At 37.1% G+C, this 18,647-nt stretch overlaps 1 protein-coding gene across 1 annotated transcript in view; it reads right to left on the bottom strand.

Annotated features, from left to right (window-relative positions):
• si:dkey-215k6.1 (transmembrane protein 132C) overlaps positions 1-18,647 on the bottom strand; it is a 283,845-nt gene that overhangs the window by 133,430 nt on the left and 131,768 nt on the right. The window contains exon 4 of the mRNA XM_055011657.1: positions 8,544-8,684. Coding sequence (XP_054867632.1) covers positions 8,544-8,684 — 141 coding nt within the window. The remainder of the gene's footprint in view (positions 1-8,543; positions 8,685-18,647) is intronic.

Genomic DNA, 18,647 nt, shown 5'->3' with positions numbered 1-18,647 from the left:
ATTATTTCCTGGTGTGGGCCATGAAATATCCGTATTGGTCAACCTAACATTAATTTACATGTTCTTGAATATGTAAATAGTGTGCATGTGTGTTTGCATGCATTCGTAGAGAGGTTTCATTGATAGTATATGATCTGAGCAGGACTTCCTGATGGAGATTTGACGCTCCTCTACATGCTTGTCAAAATGTCTACACCATTTATCATAAATTACTACTGAGGGCTGTGGGCGTGTTTACTTTGGAGTTTACATTTTAGAATTGCAACATGCAAAATAGAATACAGCTTTAGTTAACACACATCAACAGTCTGAGTAGACGCCATGTTGGCACATAATCATAAGAGGTATTAGCTATATTTTGTGATTTGAACATTTGAGATTTATACTGTGGAATACAGAGAAGGGATTCATTCTGACCAAGAGTATTAATAAATAAGACAGTGCTGGAAATTTGGACTTTATTATTTATTATTATTCACTAATTATAGAAATGAAACTGTTCATGACGTCATGGTAGTTTTCTTCATCTAATAGGTTGAAAGAAAACTTGTATTTACTGTACAGTAGTCTGGGTTTACTGCACAAAATCGAAAGACATGAGTATGGTAAATATGTATACACAGTGTTTGACTATGAATTGATATTGTAAAATACAGTTAATATCAAAATATGAACAAGATGGAAATCTACAAACTGTGAAAGATAACATTTCTCTTTTTTTTCTCGAATTTTTGACAAAAAGTTTACACAAGACTTTAAATTCAGAATTGAAGAATTTAACCCCAGATTTAAACTAGATTCCAAGATTATTTCAGCATTCGGAGAAACGCTGATATTCTGAGTTTAAAGTAAATTTTGAGAAAAAGCTGAAGTTCTCAGTTTAATCACAGAATTCTTTTAAAAAAGAAAAATAAGGAATATTATAAAGGACTTGAATGAGAAGTAGATTCTTGCTACCCTGATATCCAACAGTAACCTCTGCTATTCATTAACTCCCAACAACTTCACAAAATAGAGTGTTTATTACTAAAAGTTTAAGTTTAGAACTTATTTGATATACCGTACATATGATAAAATAATAATCATAATTAAGTAAAACATCATTATACTCTTACCTGTGGCGATGCAAAGCAAGACAAAAGCTTTAATTGCAAGCTTTTCAAAGTTCAGTTACTCAAAGATTATACATTAAGACCAGATATAGTCTGCTCTTAAATGTAGCATTTTCACAGATTTTCTGAAAAATGCTAACTTTTAACTCTGTCCCTCCAAGTAGTTCTATAAAATAAATGCAGTTTCCCCTTTTTTATTGTCCCAAATTGCAAAGAAATAGACTGGCAATAACTTGCTGACATACTTTGTTCATACAGAGTAATTTAATTCCACAGTACATGCAGTACAACACATTAAAAGGTGGTTAATCTACTGCAGGAAACACTGTAAAATCATTAAATGGAACTTTTTCCCTGTGGCTGCCACTGCAAGCAAATAGCTCTGGATGATGAAAAACTTGAAGGCTATTTAGCGCAAACACGCACACGCACACGCACGCACACACACACACACACACACACACACACACACACACACACACACACACGTATAGAACCAGATAAATAGCGTGTCTCTGTAAGGATTGTGGACAGTGCATTACCCCAGTTCTGGTATTGAATGAAGCCCATTAGCACTGTTAATCTATGGATCTAATGATGATCATGAAATAGAGCGCTGTTCCCATTCTGGCAGCATAATCATAAACTATGACACAATTTCCTCATATAACCCGCCACACCAAACTAAGGTCATATTGAGTCTGGTCCACTTGTCGTTAAGTTTAATTCAACAAAAAGACTATAAACGGAGTGGGGCAACAAAGGAAATAAATCTTACAAATTAGATGAAAGTCAGAAGAGAGTGTGAAAATGACAGCATCAGTGGGAACAGTGAAAATTCAACAGGGCTGCTACTTAATTAGCACAATGTGTAAAATGACAAAAACAAAAACAACAAATTTGGTAGAAGTAATGCATATAACAAATAATAATCAAAAGACAAATCTCGCTGGAGGGAGCCTCAGTCGCAGGTTGTGAGGGAGGGAAAACACACATACACATCCAAAAATCTCATTATGTTGTATTTTTCAGAGCGCTGGTATGCAGAGGCATATGGGCAGGGAGGCAGAACTAAGCAGAGTGTCAATAACACAGTATGACGGTGGTGTGTAATTACAGCTAAATGATATCAGAATCGTCAAGTAGTGAGAAATACACAAATAATGAATAATTACTGTGTAATCAAAATCAATAAACAAAAAAAGAGAACTGTAGGAGTGCTTTGATCCAAACTTCTGCGTAAATAGTGTACTGTAATGAAAAAATAATTGAGGTCTCCTGGGAAAATGTGAGGGTGGAACAGTAATCACAGTCATCACGATCAACAATTGGTTTCTTTTTAGGGCTCAGATATTGTCAGCCTGCAAAAATATATGCAAAAACACTATATATGTAAAACTGCATACATACATCCACCTCAAATACACACACAGCCATAAAACACATGTACAATCACACACAAAAAAAGGCACATGCAGCAAAGCCTACGCTCTGATTTCTGCATCCACTCATCATGCATTCACACAAATATCCTGAACAGCAGAACATGTCAGATCATATTATATCATAGAACAACAATAGGTAACATGAATCACTTCACAAGATTAATTGTCAGAGGTAGTAATCATTCCCTCGCTGTCATTCATTAAAAAGCACACTCATAATTTTGAGTCCCAACCAGCAATATCTCATTAGATTAATACAGATCAGCTCTTTTAATTAGCCATCCCACCCACGCAATTGCTGATGAAAGCCTGTGATCTTTCCCACAGTATGCTGCAACAGGCTGTATGTACTGTACGTGAGTGGGTCTTCCCTGTAGTGAAAAAAATGTCAGCTTCATTTCCTCCTACAGCCTTCACTGCTGTTTCATTTGGGACGTAAAACGGAATTGCTGCTTTGAATCTGTTCTGCCCATGTTTGCCTGTGCGTTTAAGCATTCGTGTATGTATTTGTGCTTGCCGGATCGTAATCTGTGCTCTGAGGCACCTCTTTGTTTTCAGTATCACTTTGAAGACAGCCCGAGTGTGTACGTAAGTGGATGTGAATGAGCTTGCATCCATGATTATTTCGTACATGTCTTGTTATAATCTGGTTTCTACAGCATCACTTTCTGACGTCACTTTGATGAGATTTTCCTTCAGGGCAAAAATATATAGAGAAAAAAAGAAAAAACTGCTGCTGCCACACGTGGATATGTGCCAGAGCTCAAGGAAATAAACCATTAGAATCGCCTCCATTTCAACACCTCAAACAACACCTTCCTGATGGATGACAACGGTCCAAGAACATAACTTCTTTGCCTCGAGGCCGCAATGGCTGGCACATCCCAAAAATCATCAAACACCTCAAGGATTTCAACACAGGAATAGAAATCTATGTGCAATCGATTCAACGTTATATTCAAAAATGTGTCCACAGCACCAAAATATTGCATGAGTTTCTATTTAAAGTACCTACTGACTGTTAGCTACATGCCTTTCCCAAACAGTGACTGTACAGTCATAGTTATGAGCCATAACTGGGCAAGTCAGGCCCGTGAAACTTTGGTTTTTCTCATTCTTTGTTTATGAGACTGATTTAAAGAGTTGTCAAGGAATCACTTTTTAGTCTCTCCTAAAATGCATGAGCAAAATATTGCTTTAACATCAGGTGCCTGGATAGTTATTTTACCAGGCTGTAACTTCACTCTATACATCCAGGGCCAATCAGTGTTAACATGAACTGAATCAGTATGTGTCAGTGAGAGGTAAAGAATGAAATGAGTTAATCAGAGACAGTACAAAGTTGGCTAAGAGTTTGTATTTCAGCTGCAAAGCCTGATTCTGTCTTACCTCTGTATGAAATCAAGAACCTATAGTTTTAAAATTTACGCCATGAAACTATGAATTTTGATGGTAAATGTTGCTCTATTATCATTGTAAATCAAATCAAATCACATGCTTTTGTCAGTTTACTGGACATACTGTAGTAGTGCAGACAGAACCAAACTGCCTTTTCAAGGGATTTCCTATTGCAATAGTGATTTACAAAGTACAGTGCAGACCTAGAAAGAGAATAGAAAATAGAGTAAAATTGTACTAAAAACAGGTAATAAAAAGCTGTTGTTAAAACACGAATGACAAGTACTCAGTCCCTGAGTCCTATAATTTTACAGGAATATGTATTAAAGTGACCAAGTTAGCGAGAAACAGCGCCCCTCTAAAGTGTGTGTGCAGATAAAAGAAGGTGCAGAGATGGTGCAGCTTCCAGGTCAGCTGTTAAAAGACTTCATGGAGAGGGTGTGAGGGATCCCCGACGATCTTCAGGGCCCCGTTCCTGCATCGGCTCTGGAAGGAGTCATGGACAGAGGACACGATGACCTCCTCAGCTGTCCTCACTGTCCTCTGCTGGGCCTTCTTGTCTGACACACAGCAGCTGGAGTACCAGCCAGAAATGTAGCATGTCAGGACATTCTCAACCACTCCTCTGTAGAATGTTTTGAGGATGCTGATAGGGAACGATGCTATTTTCAATTTCCTTAGAAAACACAGTCTCTGCCGGGCCCATGTAATGACCGTGGCGTTATTCTTTAAACCAGGTGGGGTCAACAGAGATCTGCACTCCCAGTAACTTGAAGTTCACCTTCTCCACTGCTGATGCAGAGGGGCGAGTGCTCCAGCTGCAACCTCCTGAACCATATATGATAAAGTGCAGTTATAGAATGAAAAGCTTGTGTAAAGGGATTCTGTAGTTAGAAAATTGTCAATGAAAGATCTGACTTTAAGTGATGTTTTCATTTTCCAAAAAAAGGAAATTCCTGTGTCAAAATGTACAGACACTTGGTTGAAAGTTAAAAAAAAAAAAAAACACCAGATGAAAACTTTTAACTGTCTCATGCTTTTAAGTTGAAAGCTTAAATCTGTTGTGTCATCACTTTTATGTGGCACCTTCTGTGCCATATTTGGACCATTCGTTGCCGCTGATGCTGTCCATCAGTCAAGTCTGGACGTGGCTAACGGCTAGCTAAGTGGTGCTAATTGAGCTGGGGCCCTGCAATAATAGTTTCATGCAATGGCAAGTCATTCATCAGCAGTGCTCTCAACCAACAGTGGAAAGAAAGTTTAAAGAGGAGAGGATGGAAGGAGGGTGGAGGTGAGGGAGAAATGGATTTGTAGATGGAAGCGATGAAGAAGGACAAGCAAAAAGAGCAAGAAAGGAAAAAGAAGTAGAGGTATCTAAAGAAAGGAGGGACAATAAAGCGATCTGTAGCCATACATTTTCTGGTCTAAAACACTTTCTGTAGATGCAGAGCTAACCGAGCTTCCACTTGACATTATCTGACACCAATACATTCACAAATACCCACTGTATATAATGCATTCTATATTTGGCAAAAATGATAGACAGTGTTTTGTCTGAGCAGCATATTTGTTGTCTGATTTGCATTCATTTCCAGAAATCATACAAGAGGGGAAAAAGCAAAGAAATAACTATGTTGCATGTAGCTTTACTGAAGTGTTTGTTTTGCTGTACAAGCTTTATAGTCAAATCAGACAGTGCTTTGGCTGCTACATGGTAAAAGAAATGAACAGTTGTAAATGTTTTTTTATTAAATTATTTATAATATTTTTCCTTTTTTTTTTTTTTACCAATTTACTGTATTTTTACAGATTCCCCTGTTTTGTTACATGTTTCTGTTAAATTACGGACAAGTGGTAAAGTCACCGAAAAAATGTGAACCTTTACATGTTAAGCCTTAAAACATAAATAATGTCAACATCAAAATCATTGTTAGCTTTAAAATGAAAGTTTTTGCTGTATTTAAATCAATAAAAAATATAACTATTGTACAGATATTTTGTACAATAATTATATATTTTGTTTAATTAAAGATAATATCTAGTAAAAATTGATTGTGAAAAAAACAAACAAAAAAACTGTCAAAACTGTATATTATGTCCACATCAAAAATATGTATTTTTACAAATAGTTATTTATTCTTTTACAGTGTCTGGATCTGAAATGACACAGTTTTATTTTTTTTAATCAGCTAAAAAAATAAATTAATTAATAAAAATAACTGAAATAGCATTATTTTACAGATATTTCCTTTTAATGTCATAATTTTTATATTTTTTTCATTATGTTTTTTTCTGGCACTCTCACCTCCTATATTATTATTTCTTTTTTGCACTATTTTTATTACTTTTTTTGGCATATGCATTTTTTAAAAATTATTATTATTTCAAATATCTTCATTTGGAATACGATTCTTTGACTATGGTCCTTGGAGCTCGCTTTGAGCAGCAGCAGTATGTGAGTAAAACCCGTGGTATTTCCAACACAAAAGCCTAAATCCTCCTCACGCTGTGCAGTTCCTCTTTGTGCTGAATCACTGAAACACTTTTTCTCTGCCACCCAGGTAACCTTCACTGTCTCGATTTAGTTTTTTATTTTTAAATGAGACATTTTTCTCACCACTGTTGAGTTTGACACCTCACCTACACTGATGAGGCTACATTTAATGTGTCTTTGTTGCTTTTGCTATTAACACCATATAATAACAAATTCATCCTGACGGTGCACTGGGGTGAAATACTAATTGATAGCTACATTAGCAACAAAATATATTTTTTTAAAAAGCAGTGTATTTGCTTTCCTGTTGCTGGTTTTACTCCGCTGACACAAACTTAGCACTCCTACATACATGACCAACCCAAACAGAGCCGTTATGAAGTAAAATGACAAATTTAGCATGATGTGTTTTCTGTAGGGACTATACGGCCCACGTTGTGTGTTTATGTGGGACATACATATGTGTATAGAAGATAAAATAACTCTAGTAACTCAACCTATTGACATTCATTGATGCACACACATCTCCAAGTCTTTAGGTCGGAGATCAAACGTCATTTCAACAACCAATAGGTTAATAGGAAATGCCTTTCCTTTACACTGTCAACACCTTTATATTGTCTATAGTGTTCAGTAATTTCTGAATCTGGATTCAAAGATGGATCATAAAAATCTGTATCAGCCCTCTGAATCCCAAAGCAGACAGGCAGGTTTGAAAGGCAAGTTTTCTTCCAACCCTCCAAAAATTTGAATAATTTGTCATAGCAACAGATTGTAAAAACAGAGAGAAATTTTAATTTTGTAACGATCCTTGAATGCATCATTTATCATGTGCAGTTCACTCAGGAAAAAAATTATCTAGGCTTAAAATTGTTTAAAATTTACTGATAATGACTTTGCATCATTATGACTATGATTAATCCTGTAGTTAGACCCACAGAAGGAAGAACATGACAGTTTTTTCATATGAAGTCACCAGGGATTTCTGCTCAACCATCTTTGATTTGGTCAAAACTTTTTATCATAAACTATGAATATTTAAAATGGTATCTGTGATTGGTAGAAAGGACTCTGCTGTGACTAACAGTCACATAAAAATAAATAAATAAGCAAAGTGGCGGCCTTTCAGATGAACTGCAGGCTGTGTTTGCAAACAAAGCGTGAAGGAGACGTCAAGAGAGAAATTTAACAGCAACGACTTTGATAAAATGAATGTAGCATGGCAGAAGAGCAGCTTGCTGTGGAGCAAGTTGTCATGAAGTTGTTGGAAGATGCATACTGCATGGTGAAATATCTTTCTAGAGCTGATGCGCAGAGTAGTATGAAAACAGCTAGTTTGTAGGGACTGTAAAAGTTTCAATAAGAACAGTTTATCTATAGCATGTGGAGAACCCTTTATCAGTAACACTTACAGGCGCTTGGAAGAATGTTGTAGATAGTGATTCCAGTTTCTTTTAGTTGTAGTGAAATCAGTAATAAAAGAAATTCAATTTTGTGTTTTTGTCCTTTCATTTTTATAAATGTGCCTCGCTGCTCAAGGCAAGACATATTTCTGTTCTTTCCTCTTCCAGCGACTGTCGTGTTTTTTCCATAGAGGGTGCCGGACTTTATATTTCAGTAAATAATGAGACCACAGTGAGTAAAAACGTAATGCGAGCAAAAAAAAAAAAAAAAAGAAGCCAGAAAGTGCTTGATGGTTCAGAGGTAAACAAAATGAAACCAATAATCTATATAGAAGAGTCAACCAAGCTTACTCCTTGCAAACTAAAATTCCACCTACCTACAGTGGATGATGCACAAACAATGATCAGCTTTTGCTGTCACAAAACTCACCTTGGATTAGTTGCATTTTTTAATTAACTGACACTTTTTACTTCACAGGATTTGTCACTGTAACAACATCTGAGATCCCTTATTAACAAATGTAGGGCGCCAACATTCTTGTGGCCTTGAAGCAGGAAAATCAAAGACTCTCAGACGTTTTATGCACCCACAAATACTCAGTACAGCAGGAATGAGCTTACAAGCTGCTGGGTGACAGAGGAAGTTGAGGAAAAAAACAAAAAAAAACAGAAGTACTTAAGTGAGTCCTACCTCTCTGCTGTGGAGGAGGCCTTTCTCTGACACATCACCGCCAACGAACTGCTTCCCGGTGCCATTTCCTGTTTGATCTCCCACGCAACGAGGTTGCTGGGTTTCACAGCCAGGAAGTTGATGCCCGACTGGAACCACACCCTGCAGAGAAGAAAAAGAAGCCGACACAAAGAGAGAGAAAAGAGGAGGTTAATTTAAAGTTCGCACAAGCACATTAGAAACAAAAGAGGAACGCAAGGTGAGTTGTTTCAGTGACAGTTAAGGAGGAATTTGCTTAAAACTGAATGTGCGTTGCTTCAAATCTCCCTGCCCTGATTTTCTTTAATCTCTGATACACGCCATACTCTCTTTGTATAAAATATCTTTTAAAATTGATTCACGCAGCGTGGTGCTGCTTCCCACAGCATGTTTTGGTGGGAGAAGACAAAAGAGTGACAAGAGAAGCTCTTATGAAAGTTAACATTTTTTTCAGCGGAATAATTGCCCCATGTGGGTTGAATCAGATGTATGCTGAGCAGGAGATTACATCTAATACATAAAATGCAGTTTTAAGAGGACGCTGATGAGGAAGGGAACAAAGTAAGAGCATTTTCTTAGTGAAATCATTTGTGTCTGCATTCATTCTGCGCTGTGAAAAATGCTTGTAATTTTACAGAATCCTTTCTTTTTATTTTCTAGATGTTTTACAGCATTTTTTTTAAATACAAGCTAATATTAATAAAATCACAAGAAAAAATGAATTTACGTCTACTATAAATAACATTAAAAAATAAGATCTAGTCAAGATACAAGATTTTTTTTCTATTTAAAGTTATATGCAAAAAACCTTGCTTGATATCCTCTAAACTTATTTTTTTCAAGTTCATTGTTTTTATTTTTTAAATAACAGTAGCTTGACATGTCTTAAAAGGTAAATATTTTTTGTATATAAGGAAACTGTTTTCACATTAATCATTGATTAATTACAAAAGACATATGATCTGAATTAAACAGCATATCGTAAATATTCCAATTATCTGTTTAACAGTGGGTTGAAAATTTTGCAAGTAAGCCATTAATTTGAAAAATGGACATATTTTTTTAGAATTAAAGACCTGACAAATACATGAGATTTTTCCATAAATTACATGTAAAAACTCATTACACCTAATAGGCTCTAACATCAACAGCAAATTCTTTAAATTAAAAATCTATTTGCTAATTTTACAAGAATCTAAAAGTTTAAGGTTGTTAAGAAAAAATTACATAATAAAACCAATCTTTTTTCCTATTTTTTGCATTCTAAAATTATTCAACCACATTTTTGGATAATTTCATTATTTTTATGCATTTAAATATACTTTACTAAATGTTATACAGTCTCAAAAAATACATTTTAACTAAAAAAATTTCAGGTAGAAATTGTACTTTGGATTGGTTGATAGTTCCCAACCTAATAAATATACTTTTTTTTTTTTTCCAAATCTAAAGTTACATATAAAACTTATCAGACTTGATACAACCTAAAACTCACAGTACATTCTCGCAATTAGAAACTAAATTACTAGTTTTACAGTTATGATATTTTAAGACTTTTAATGAAAGTTACATGATAAAAAGTATTATGCCTGATTATTTATATTCTAACACTATTTGATCATATTTATATGTAATTTAACTAATGATTTAATGTAAAATTGATGCCAGAAACTGTGTTTTAATTCAGGATGATTACTTACAATGTTTACATTCTGTTATATTACGGCATTTTTCCCCCTTTTTTTTACAGTGAGTACTCAGTGTGGTTTTCACCACTTTAAATGTATTTCCTTTTGAAATATTTCACCTTCTCGTGTTCAGTCTATGCTTACTACTTTTCATGTCATTTTTTTGTCACTTTTTTCCTCCTCTCTCTTCTTCAGGTTTCTTTCTTTCTCTCATCACTGCTTATCTCTGTCTTCCTTCTCCCTCATTTCCTCTTTATCAATGTTCCCTTCCAGGCCTGTTTTCCTTATTTTTTCCTGTCTTTTCTTCTTCTTTTTCATCCAAGTTTTTGTTTAATCTGGGTGACTACCTTCTCTTCCTCCCTATCCCCCCCACTCTTCTCTTCCAGATGTCCTCCTTCCCTCCATTCCTCATCATTCCCTTGTTGCTCTCCTCTATTTTCCCTACCAGCCTTCCTCTTTCATCTCTCCTTTCCTTCTTCCTCCTCACCTCCTAAAGCTTCCCTTCAGCCTTTCATCCATCCCTCTGTGATTTCCTTCCCTACATACCTTGCTTCATTCCTCCCTCTGCCCCTCCTCGATCCTTCAATCTCCAGGCATCCTAGAGTTAATCTCTTTATTTTACCTCTCTCCTTCCCTCTGTCCGTCTCTCTCTCTTTCTCTAATCCGTCCCGGTGTGTTTTGTTCTATTTATCACCTTGACGAGACCCTCCCTCAGTTTATTAACACACTTTATTCACACACTCACACAAGCTTGTTTACTGCTTTTCCCATTAACACACACACTCTGGCAAACAACAAACACAGACGCACTCTCAAACAAACTTTTTCCTTTACACAGAAGGGAGAAAAAAAAACAAAAACTGCCAATCCTCTTTGTCTCCTTTCTCATTATTACTTTCTTGTATTTGTCTCTTCATGTCTTGCCAAAAAAGTGCCTGCAAATATGTCATGGCCGTCCCTTGACAAGCTCCCTGTACATATGTTTGTGAGCGTATGTATATTTATGTCCCGTGTGTTAATAACAATCTAAACAAGATGCTGTCAGGTGTTTGGCGTAAGGAAGGGATCCTCTTGTGAAAACTTGGAAACCTACTTTTTTTCAGTTTCACTCTGAAGTAATTTTCCTTGTTGTAAAGGAGAATAAAATGTTCCCTGGTTGACCATTCTGAGTGTTGTTTATGTGCTTCAATTATGGAAAAAAAATGAAGGAAAAAGAAGTGCAAAAATAAGGACTTTTGCTGTTGCAAGAAAGGCAGTGTGCACCTTGTTTTCGGTTTCCATGTAAAATACAGCATGTGCGCTTTTTGCAACAGCACGGCACAAAATAACCGGCGGTCTTCTAAAAACTCCTCTTTTTTATAATTCAACAGCTGAATGCTACAGAATTTCAAGAAAACTCGGCGGCATTGTTCTGCTTTCTGCCTTGTCGCTCTCTCGCCCAATTCTCTACCCGTCCTCCTCCTCAACCAACAGCGAATTTAAGAAAATCCACCTCAAAGGAAAGTTACTGCACCCATACTGTGGTGACAATAGCAATGAATTGGGGAAAACAACAAAAAAACAGGGGACATAATGTGAATAACACACTGACAGGAATGGAATATGAGGAAACGGGAATGTATATTCAAACGACGGCTGAGAAAAAAATTCATTGCAGAAATTTTTAGATGACAAGGTCATGGCAAATACAAATGACAAATAAAAGATTCTCGAAAAATAAATTAATAAAAAATTCTCCCGCATTTCTCTGACAAACAACAAAAAAAAACTCATGTGAGAACACATTTCTGTTTTCTTGGAATGTTTTCATGTCATATTAAATAATTCAACTCCATTTAATTAACATCTCAGGGCCCTTTACACAGTTAGGTCAAGAGTTTACAATGTTGCAGAGAGAAGACTAATAATTTCCCTGATGAGGAGGTGACACAGGGAGGGAAAAACTGCCTTTTAACAGAAAGAAAACCTCAGAAGGGACCAGACTTGGGGTGGGCGGCTGTCTGGCTTGATCGGTTTGGGGTGAGAGGACCGCAGTGGGAGAAAAGATGAGCGTTGAGAAACTGCAAACAACAAACAACGGACAGGTTGGTGGAGCCAGAAATCACAGATCAAAAACATCCAGGTACGGGGAGAGAGAGGACAAAGCACAAACTATGAGATACAAAAAAAGTTGACAAATGCCTGATAAAATGCATTGAACGAAAGAGAGGAGGGCAGATGAGAGAAGCTCAGTGCATCATGGGAGATCCTGCAGCAGCCTTTAGCAGCATAACTACAGTATGTGATGGTCACAAAGCAGCAAATCTCTGACCTGGCTTCACAATTGAAAAGCTTCTCCTGTCTTGATCTTGTTGCAATGGAATCTTAAAATTTGCACAATTCACTTTTCTAGATGCATTCCTCCAGCGCAGCCAAACCAGAAGCCAAACTGTGACAGGCGTAAAAATGCAACCCACATTAGCCCAAAGCCACCACTGTTACAGAAAGTAGAAGCTTCACACTAAAGATTCTGAGACTGACTGCCAATGATTCATGGACATAATATCTGGAAAGTGACAACCAAACATGAATGAAAACAGGCAGAACACATCTATTTTCTGCACACTTACACTACAGAATTAGGATGGAGGAGACTGGAACATTGTGGTGTTTAGGTTCACTCATGCTGTTCCATGCATGTTCCATTTTCTTGACTAATGTCCTGATGTGTTGCACTGAAGTGAGGGGTCATATACAATAATTATGCTTTGTGTGAAACGGTTTGGCCGTTGCGAGAAACCTTGATGCAATTATCTGCAGTTCCCTTCATGTCCAGAATGTATTTTAGCTCATTGATCTGCTTTTCTAACCCATAACTCTGGTGTTTAAGTTCATTTTATTGCTCTCATCAGCCCCGTTTCTACCAACAGCAGGCAGCTGTCTTTGGTCAAAAAAGCAGACTCTCATAAACCCACTTTATGCTACCTGTCCAGTACCCAAACAGCAGACACAAAGTTAAACGTATAGCTAATTCCCTGTAGGATTTGGAAAACAGTATTCGAAGAGGAGTGAATATTGAACTTTCTTTCCTGAGATGCCCAGAAACACAATTTCAGATGAAATGTTACTTTATATCTGCTGGATGTGTAAGTTTGCAGCTGTTGCTATCACAACCATATCAATTTTAATGAACTCTGATTAAACCAGAATTTCTTTTCTTTTTTTACACTAGGTTTTCAAATTTTATTTATCTAAATTTGCTGTTTTAAGAACACACTTTAAAATAAATGATACCAGTGTTGATTGAAAACACTAGATTCAAGTCCAATACATTGAAAAATATAGCAGAAAGTTCCCTTTTCCCCTGTTTTCGTGCACAGCTGGATTGTTCTTGTGAAACTTCTCACATCTGAGAGCATCCCTTATATAAAAACAACAAAAAGATCTATAATCGTAAATTGTAAAGTCTTATTTTGGGAAACAAAATGGGAGAGTGTTTCCAACTGTTACATGCAATTGGGTTTTGCTTTCAAATCATTCAGAGCGGTTTGCTAAAAATCAACAAACAGTGTGTTGGAGGCAACACATGGATGTATGAATCTATGTGGAGTGTGTGAACATCACGTTCCTGCAAGTTTATGTCCTGCTTGTTCAACAGGTGTGTGATAAATTGCTTGTGCTGTCTCCATTACTGGCGGATTTTGTTGCACAAATGAGCTTTATATTTGTCGGCTTGAGTAAAATACAACCTTCTTTCTGTTTACACTCTAATATAGAGAGACAAAAAACAAGTTCCATTTACATAAGTCAAGGAAAGTCCATGTAATGTCTACAACTGAGTCCCACACAAAGGCAAAAATCACAGCTCAGTAGAAGGTTTTAGGTAGCATTATTAAGCCGCAGCATGCTAAAAATTTTGTAAAACAGCATGAGATCCCTGTAAATTTATTGCAATATACATAAAATTAGAAACAGGTGTACTATTGGTTCAGCCCAAGGAGAAAGAGTGAATTCAAAACAAAACAACTTTATGTATTGTTAGGTTGCCTCTAAAATTGAGAGATGATGTTTGTGGGAAAATGTAGATTGATTTTTCTAGATGAACATACATAACTATAAAAACACACAGCATATGTGAGGAAACGCAGTGACACTGTGGTGCTTGTGTCGGGTCTGTGGTGTTGTATAAGTGTGTGTGTGTGTGTGTGTGTGTGTGTGTGTGTCTGTCAACAGGCAGGATGATGGACAAGGCTGCGTCCCTAAGCTGCTTCTGTCAGATCTGTGTACAGCAACAGAGCCTGACAAGTGTCTGTCCGTCGCCGTGTCCGTCTGTCAGGTAATGCAGGGCGACAAGACGAACTTCCCCATCCTCTCTCTTTCACTTTGCCCCGTATTTATCAACCTTTGTCATCCTTTTCATTTCAGTGACAGTGTTCTATCTGGAATGTGGATGACAGACTTATGACACACTCTGTCTGATAAACTAGCAGACTTCAACAGCTCATATTTACATGCCAGTTGTCACCTTCACTATTGCAGTGTAAAAATTTTATTTACACCGTCAAACATTAACAGAGAGAAATCCCTGCTCTGTTTCCACGGTGACACTCCTATATTACACACAGCTACAATTTGCTCCCGTTGGTCACTGAGTAGCTCACACAGCATTACAATTGATTTTCTTTTCTTTCTGGAGCAGAGCCTTGTTTATAGGCGCCTCAACATTAGTTTTCCAAGCGGAAAAATAAAGAGCAAGTGGAGAGAAAAGGCAATAGGGCATCATGCCAAAAAAAAAAAAACTACACTGTGAATAAAGTTTCCTTTTAGCTTCTTTAAACCGCAGCTGTAAATTTTAAAATACAAAATGTGTTTCTGTCAATGTGATGATGAGTATTTTTAATAAGCTCCTGAGGGTCTCTTTACCTCACTTATGCAGACTGTAGCTCTGCAGCGTTTTGGCTCTTTTTCTCCGAGAGATAGCTGGAAAGTTTATGGAGTTACTTCCCTATTTTTATTCAAGAGCGTGATATTTCAGTTTGAGAGCATTATTTCTTCAATTTATGCTCAGATTTTTTAATGTCTACTCTCAAACTGCTTTCCCAGGTGTGAATCTGCTCAGAACTGCTTGTCTGCACTAAGATGTACTTGAATAAATGTTCTGTCTTTTCAGTTTGAGTTCATCTTCTCATGCTCAGTTCGCTTCTGTACACTGGCAAAACTTCTGCTAGCAGATTTGTGCTCTCCTTCTTGGATCTTTGAGAAGAAAAAAAGATGTAAAAACTGTCAAATAGAGTGTCAGATATGACACTGAACAATAAAATCGCGATGTTCTTTTCAGGTGCTTTTCCTTTATTTCTTCTTCTTCTAAGTGTCCTTATACTTTGTTTCCTTGTAGAACGTATAAAGCTACTACATATGCCAATATCCATATTTCATACTACAATAACCACATATAAAAGTAGCTCCATATCCCATAGGCCTCCCTCCGTCTTGCTAGAGAAGAAAATTAGGTCAATCATGTCTCTTATAGCTCCGTTATGGACGATTACCATTTATCCGTCTCCAGCAGTTTACTTGCAAACATGGATTACCCAAATCAAGGACCTCAAGTAAGTATTTTACAATAATGGTGCTATCATGTTCTTCAAATTTAATTGGTAAAGGCATAATTGTGGCATTTGAGCACATCTGTGATAATGTGTTCAGCTTTGAAGTGTTATTAGTAATGTGAACACCGTTACTACACAACAACCAATGAAATGGATGCCTAGTTTTGAGGGAAAACATTCCAAAATGTGGATATGAAATGAAGAAATAATGTTGTCAGCTTGAAGAATAGGAAAGTAATGCTATAAAATTTCAGGTTTTGCTTCATATTTAGCTGCTGGTTGACTTGCTTGCTTTTGTCGAGTACAAAATTGTACAATTGGAACATTTTTCTTTACCATTAAATCACAGACTTCTCCTTCTGCTCCAAACAAAACACTAAAGCTGACACAAGTTAGACTGTCTAAAGAGAAACCTTGAATGGAGAGGAAGAAAGAGAGGAGAGTGAATGATGTGATCCATTTTTATAGCTTAGCCTTTCCTCAAAGGACTACTGACCCGGGAAAGTGAACAATATGTGCAGGGACAGGATAACGAATTGTTCTGCTGAAGTCGAGAATCACTTAAGTCCAATTAATTCCCTTTACACCTAATCCTATTCTTTAAATACACTTTCCACATCCTCACCTGTTTGAAGCCTTCAAGGTAAAGAGGTTCTGCTGTTACACTCGTGCTGCTTATACATAATTGTACAAAAACATTTGTCAGGAAACCAAGTCTAAAATGTGACCTGCTCCTGGTTAATACACACCCACACACTATTTTACTCTTCAGCAGAAGCAAAATCAGTGTAGACACAAGGTCATGCAGACATGTGAGTCACATGTATGACTCTGTGTGAGAGTAAATCACTGCAGCAGTAACAGCTGCTTTCCTTGAAGAGCATTTGATGATGGAGGGACAGATTTACACTCAGCACAGAGAAGGATGGGGAGGGAGGAAGTAGAGAGAAAAGAGGGTGAGGAGGACAGAAAAGGGAAGAAACCACAATGACACTCCAAATTCACCGCAGACTCCAGACCTCAGACGCTTCTGAGGAGTCCAACTGTTCAATCCGTACCTTTTGTTGTAAACATCACTTGAGATTTCAGCATTTTCAGCTCTTGAGGTGCTGAAAGGTCAGCTGGCTAAGCAATTACCGGGCAGACTAAGCACACTCCCTCATTAGTCCCCTCAGCATATACACACCACTGATTCATCATTTATCCTCTGCCAGATTGTGTTTGTGCACTTGGCCTCAGTTTTTTTCAGCATGCTTTGTTTTCACCTGTAATCTGTACTTTACTTGTTGCCTGACCCGTTTGCCTCACTTTCCTTCCTAGTTTTGTAATTTGTCAATGCTTTTGGGTCTGCAGCGCTCTGGAAACAGTTAGTTTGAGGTCTGTGATCCAGAACTCAGATCCAGTGTTCTCATTAAACATACAATAAATAGATCAAGTTTTCAGGGCCAATGCTGATTATTGGTAATCAAGAAAGGACGGTAACTGATATTTGGAACCAATATACATTAAATGTAATGTTTTAACAGCATGTGATAGCAGAGAACCTGTCATTCATAATTGGGCTTCTTCAATAATAAGGGTGACTATAGTTAACTACAAAAAACAGAAATAGGAGTGATTAAATTAGGACACTCTCCACTCTCTGTTTATGTGGGATTGACTGAGATTGATCAGTTTGTCTCCTGCAGTTATGCCTGCTGTTCTTTTATTTTCTTAATCTTTCACTGTTCTATCACTTTCGTTGCCCACTCAGGTCTAGATCTTAAATTATTATTAATTATTGTTTTCCAGACTCTGTTTCAGGATAATCTGTGCCTGCCTTCTAACTTAGCCACCAGCCGTTAGCATAGCCTTAGCTACCGTGAGAGAAGCTAATTTCCAGGTTTGTGCCAACAGCTTGTGCTTCTCGTTCAGTTTTTGCTGTCACTGTATGAGAGACATTTTTTGAGTCCTGACGTTGCCCATTTAATTTATCAATAATTGGTCAATAAAAATACTGACACCAGTAACCTGAGAAATGCCAAATTTCAGCCATGAAAATTGGACCTGCAAATAATTGGTCTATTCCTAGTGCAATACTCTATAAAACTCTCGTATCTGCACAAAAGTCATCTCTGAAAATTACTGGTGTGTGGCAAATTTATAGACTCCAGTGAACCTCCCATCATAGCGTAAGCCCTTGTTGCCTGCAAAGTCGCTGTGTTTTGAGCCTGTGGGCTTTGAAAGGCTAAAAACTGACAGATCTTTTCGGCAAGAGTGTAACTCAAAAGGGCTTAGGAAGTCTACCAAGGCTTACAAGTGATTTGGATGCGTTATTCCAACAAGCACCAACTCGGTAAACATGTTTTAGGAAAGAAAGGTAGACTTTCAATTCCTCGAAGTTTATGTGCTCCTCTTGTATTTATCATTTTAATTTAACTTTATCCGTTTTTCGTGAGCAATTCTACAGCAGATTAGGAGTAATATTTTCAAGTTGTTGGCTAAGATATAGAAAGCAACAATCATAATAAAAAAAAGATAAATAAATGAAAATAAAGACCTACAGCGAAGCCTCAAGCCAGTCCTCAATCTGCAGAAAATGACAACTTTTCGACTATGATGACTGCATATGGAATGCAAGGTGCTCCAGGTAGTAAGTTGTCTTGGATGTGAGAGGAAAAGTGGGTTGTGTTAGATCAAGTGAGTCACTGGGGTTATCACAAGAGCATGTCCTGATTAAATCTGGCTCGCAGCTTCTCCAGTTGACTCAGCAGTAAATTAGTCGCTGTCAGTGATAAGATATAGGCATCCTAAATCAATTTGATGGGTAT

The sequence above is a fragment of the Amphiprion ocellaris genome, chromosome 6 (assembly GCF_022539595.1).
Source record: "Amphiprion ocellaris isolate individual 3 ecotype Okinawa chromosome 6, ASM2253959v1, whole genome shotgun sequence".
NCBI classification, from domain to species: Eukaryota; Metazoa; Chordata; class Actinopteri; family Pomacentridae; genus Amphiprion; species Amphiprion ocellaris.
The sequence above is the reverse complement of the archived record's forward strand: the minus strand, read 5'-3'. Positions and strand labels throughout refer to the sequence as shown.